Here is a 5,007-nt window from a genome sequence, read left to right as displayed (position 1 = left end):
GACATCACCTACCCTGGGACCAGCACACTGCTCTGCAATGTTTTTGTCACCCAGCTGAGTGTTTGTGAATTTCACTAACGTTAGCTGTCTGAATTTGTTAAAAGGTGCAACACACGAAGTATTTCTAAAATGCTATGTTAAATATATGAGAATAAAATACTGGGCATTGGATGATTGTGATGGTGTGCTGAAAGGATAGAGCAGCATTTTTGAAGATCCATTTCGTGTAGTTGAAACAGATTTCATGCAGACAGAGTTGCAACTGAGATTTGCCAATGGGTGCTTTTAGCATGATCCTTCAAATAGAGATGAGGGAACTGTTATCACACATTTGGTGTTAGTTTCTTACCTGACCATCTGCAGAGAGTTTTGTCATCCAGCCTTTCTTAAAATTCAGCAGGTCCGGCTAAAAGGACAGAATAAACAGAGATGAAAGACAACAGCTTAACTAATAAAAGAACATATAAAAACCATGAACCAAAAGAAACTCTGTCATGTCCTTAGAGCAAGAACAGATGAGGCATACACCAAAAGCAGGATGACACAGAGATGTGCAACATACAGGATAAGATACAGACTTATATCTATAGACAGCTATAGAATTGCTTGAGGAGATTGAATTCTTTGCTGTAACATTGCCATAACAACTGATCCTTTCATTTACACCCCACAGCCATGCTCTCCTTCCTCCAGCCAGTGGGCTTCTTTTCCTTCTGTAAATGTGGTCTTCCCTCCCCATCTTGCATTTTGCCCATTTCGTTCCTTTCCCTATCCTCCCAATCCAGATTTTGTAGGTCTCCTTACCGTCACTGTTGATTCAGATGCTCTTCTGTCCAGTGACTTTGCCCTGCGATACTGTGGAAGAGACACTGCTGAAATGTCTGGAGCAGAGTTGATTTGGTCCGACTCAGATACAAAATCCTATGATAGTAACCAGCAAATAACCAAAGGTTTATTAGAAAGATCTTTTTAAAACACAGCCATTCAAACACTGAATTAATTACCAGATTAATTTAAAAGTACATTTCATCAGTGGGCTTCATGCCAAACACTTTGCACAATGTTTGAGAGAGGCAGGAGTGAGGGTGATGGTGAGTTTCAGAAAGGGTGCTTTTGTAGCCTCACTGACAGAGGCTCAAAATGAAATTGACTTGAGAATGATTATATCTTGAAAACATCTGATCAAAGTGAGGCAGGAATCAAAATAAAATTGGTTACCAGATGCACATAGAGGGCATTGGCCTACAAATCCAATAAGGTATATTGGCACTGTTCAGGCTAATGGAGAAGCCAAGTCCTAGGCTGGTCAGTCTTGAAAGGATTAGGCTAATCTGTTGCGGACTTGCAAAGTCTGGTTGTAATAAAAAATTGGGGAAAGGGCAGGAACCATAGGACCAGTGCATAATTTTCAAAGAGCCAGTATAGTTATAATGGGGTCAATGTGTTCCTGTGCTGTGAAACATTCCAATTCTAAATTAATTTGAAATTTTAAATTTTTTTTGTTCATTCATGGGATGTGAGTATCACTGACAAGGTCAGCATTTATTGCCCATCCTTAGCTGTACTTGATGTGGTGGTGGTGAGCCACCTTCCTGAACCACTGCAGATCAGGTGCTGTTAGGGAGAGAATTCTAGGATTTTGAACCAGCAACAGTGAAGAAGCAGCAATGTAGTTCCAAGTCAGGACAGTATGTGACTTGGAGGAGGATTAGCAAGTGGCAGCGTTCTCATGCATCTGCTGCTCTTGTTCTTCTCAGTGATAGAGATTGCTGGTGTAGAAAATGCTGTTGAAGGAGTTTTGGTGAGTTGCTGCAGCATGGTAGATGGTAGATAGCTGCCACAGAGGGAGTGAATGTTTAAAGTGGTGGATTTGGTGCAGATCAAGTGGGCCGCTTTGTCCTGGATGGTACCAAGTTTCTTGAGCATTGTTGGAGTTGCACTCATCCAGGCAAGTGGAGATTATTCCATCACATTCCTGACTTGTTTCTTGCAGATGGTGGCCAGGCTTTGGGGAGTCAGGAGATTAATTCCTCATCATAGAATTCCCAGCCTTTTGTAGCCACGGTGTTTATGTGGTAGGTTCAGATAAGTTTCCAGTCAATGATGACCCATAGGATGTTGATGGCAGGGGCTTCAGTGATGGAATGTCACTGAATGTCATGAGGCGATGGTTAGATCCTCTCTTGTTGGAGATGGTCATTGCCTGGCACTTGTGTGGCGTGAATGTCATTTGACACTTATCAGCCCAAATCTGAATCTTGTCCAGATCTTGCTGCATGCAAGCACAGACTACTTCAGTATCTCAGGAATTGTGAATGATCCTGACCATCGTGCAATCATCAGGGAACATGCCCACTTCTGACCTTATTTGGAGGGAAGCTCACAGATGAAGCAGAAAAAGACATTGAGTCCAAGACATGGCCCTGAAGAACCTCTGCAGTGATGTCCTGGGGGTCAGATGATTGGCCTCCAACAACCACTATCATCTTTCACTATACTAATAAAAGCTCCAACAAGTGGTGGGTTTCCCAACAAATCCCTATTGACTTACAATTTTGTTAAAGCTTCCTGATGTGACAATTAGTCAAATCCTGCCTTTTTGTCAAGGGGAGTCCACCTAACATCTGGAATTCAGCTCTTTATCCATATTTGGACCAAGGCTGTAATAAGGTCAAGAGTCAAGTGGCCTTGGGAGAACACAAACTGGGGATCGTTGAGTATGTTATTGGTGAGTAAGTAAGTGCCACTTGCTAGCCATGTCAGCGACACCTTTTATTATTTGCTGATGATTGACAATAGATGTTATTGGTGGATTGGATTTGTCCTGCTTTTGTGGAGAGTACATATCTAGGCAATTTTCCACATTGTTGAAGTTGTACTGGAACATTTTGGCTAGATGTGCAGCTAGTTCTTCAGTATTACAGCCAGGATGTTGTCAGCAGCCTTTGCTGTTCCAAGTGCGCACAGCCATATCGTGATATCACGTGGAATGAATCTGATTAGCTGAAAACTGGCAGCTGTGTTGCTAGGGAGCTCATAAGGAAGCCGGGATGGAACATTGAGTCCGCCTTTCTGCTTGAAGATAGTTGCAAATGCTGCAGTCTCGTCTTTGCACTGATGTTCTGGGCTCCCCATTTTTGAGGGGATGTTTATGGAGAATCCTCCTCTGGTTAGTTGTTTAATTGTCCACCAACAGAAAGTGGCAGGACTGCAGAGCTTTGATCATTGGTTGTGGAATTGCTTAGCTATGTCTATAACATACTGCATCCTGTGTTCAGCATGCACGTTGTCCTGTGTTGTAGCTTCAACAGGTTAGCACCTAATTTTTAAGTGTTCCTGGTGTTGCTCCTGGCATGCTCTCCTACATTCCTCAATGAACCAGGGTTGGTCCCCTGATTTATTGGTAATGGTGGACTGAGGGACATGTGGGACCATGCGGTTACAGATTGTGGTTGAATATAATTCTGCTGCTGCTGATGGCCCAAAGGATCTCATGGATGCCCAGTTTTGAGCTGGCTGGATCTGTTCTGAATCTATCCCATTTAACACGCTGGCAGAAGTCCCCAGACGTTAGAGAGGAGGACTCTGCAGTGTTGACCAGGCCTTCTTGTTTCCGGTACCTAGGTCAGTGCTGGATGGTATTTAACTTTTCTGCAGCGGTTTGATACAATGAATGGCTTGCTAGGCCATTTCAGAGGGCAGTTAAGAGTCAATCACATTGCTGTGGCTTTGGAGTCACATGTGAGCCTGACAGGGCTTCCTTGGAGGACATTAGTGAACCAGATGGGTTTTGAATGACAATGTGGTAGCTTCATGATCATCATTACTGAGGCTAGCTTTTTATTCGAGGTGTATTATTGAATTTAAATTCCCCAGCTGCTGCAATAGAATTTCTGCAAAATTATTTTTGCCACCGTCAGGCATTGCATGCAGTTCTGGACGCCATTATAGAAAGGGCATAATGAAAGATGGAAGAGGTATAATGAAGATTCACTAGGACAACATCTGGAATGTCAGATTATAGTTAATGGGTGCTTTTATTTCATTCTTGCCGATGATTGAGGAGGATCCAGTAAAGGTTTTTAAAATTATGAAAAATTTTAGACGGTAACTCATGGAAGATTGTTTCTTGTAGTTGGCAAATTGGTAACATGGGGGCATAGGCTAGAAACTGCCCATAGATAAAGCTTACTCTTTTCCTTGGATAGGATCTCTTCTCACTTCGACCTCGACATCTTTTGTTGTAAATGCTAGACTCAGAAGAGGAACTGGATGCTATCTGCTGGGCTTGCTCAATCTCCAGGGCCTCAAACTGTTCAATAACCTGTGACCTCCTATAAGGAAACATGGGAATCACATGAAACATCTATAGTGAGCAGTAAGGTATCCTCATACTTTAAGTGATGAAGATAGTACGACCTTCAAATCATTCAACTTTTCTACAGCTGCAATAATAACACGTAGCATTTTAAGGAGTGGGGAAAGGAAGTATTAGAAATATTGGGAAGACAACAATATTGAATAGCTTCATCCATGCTGCATATATTAAAGGAAACCCATTTTCTTTTGAAGATGCAATCTGACTGGTGAAATTTGAAATCCATGTACGTTATTAATCTGAGTCCTGCCACCTGCAGTTTAGTATTCCACTTCTGGTCAACTATAATGTTAATGTTTTCATTTACAATGTTTTATTTTTGGAGGGATAAACAGTTTTTTGAATGTGAATTTGTTGTATGTCTAATCATAGAATTAATATACTTAATATTAAAAACAAATGAGATAAATTATGCACCAAGAATAAAGCACATTTATGTGATGGAACCACGTTCCGCTTGTATAGTTTCAAAGTATAGGACATGGAAATACTGCAGGCCCTAAAGCTAGTTAAAAAAAAACTGACTCATTAGCAGCACAAGGACTCAGAGTTCATGATATATATTAACTGTGTCCTTAACCTGACTACAATGGAACTCACTGATGCACGAGGTAACATGAGGCTTTGTT

The 5,007-nt window shown here is 41.6% G+C and overlaps 1 protein-coding gene across 2 annotated transcripts in view; it reads right to left on the bottom strand.

Moving 5' to 3' along the window:
* The window catches only part of LOC121288054 (myosin phosphatase Rho-interacting protein-like), a 235,057-nt gene that overhangs the window by 47,495 nt on the left and 182,555 nt on the right, over nucleotides 1–5,007 (bottom strand). For both annotated transcript variants that reach the window (XM_041206333.1, XM_041206334.1), the window contains exons 8-10: nucleotides 4,193–4,334; nucleotides 805–921; nucleotides 350–406 (exon numbers count right to left, since the gene is read on the bottom strand). In XM_041206333.1, the coding sequence (XP_041062267.1) occupies nucleotides 350–406; nucleotides 805–921; nucleotides 4,193–4,334 (316 nt within the window). The remainder of the gene's footprint in view (nucleotides 1–349; nucleotides 407–804; nucleotides 922–4,192; nucleotides 4,335–5,007) is intronic.

This window comes from Carcharodon carcharias, chromosome 15 (assembly GCF_017639515.1).
Source record: "Carcharodon carcharias isolate sCarCar2 chromosome 15, sCarCar2.pri, whole genome shotgun sequence".
Lineage (NCBI taxonomy): Eukaryota > Metazoa > Chordata > Chondrichthyes > Lamniformes > Lamnidae > Carcharodon > Carcharodon carcharias.
This window is presented reverse-complemented; position numbering and strand designations above follow the sequence as displayed.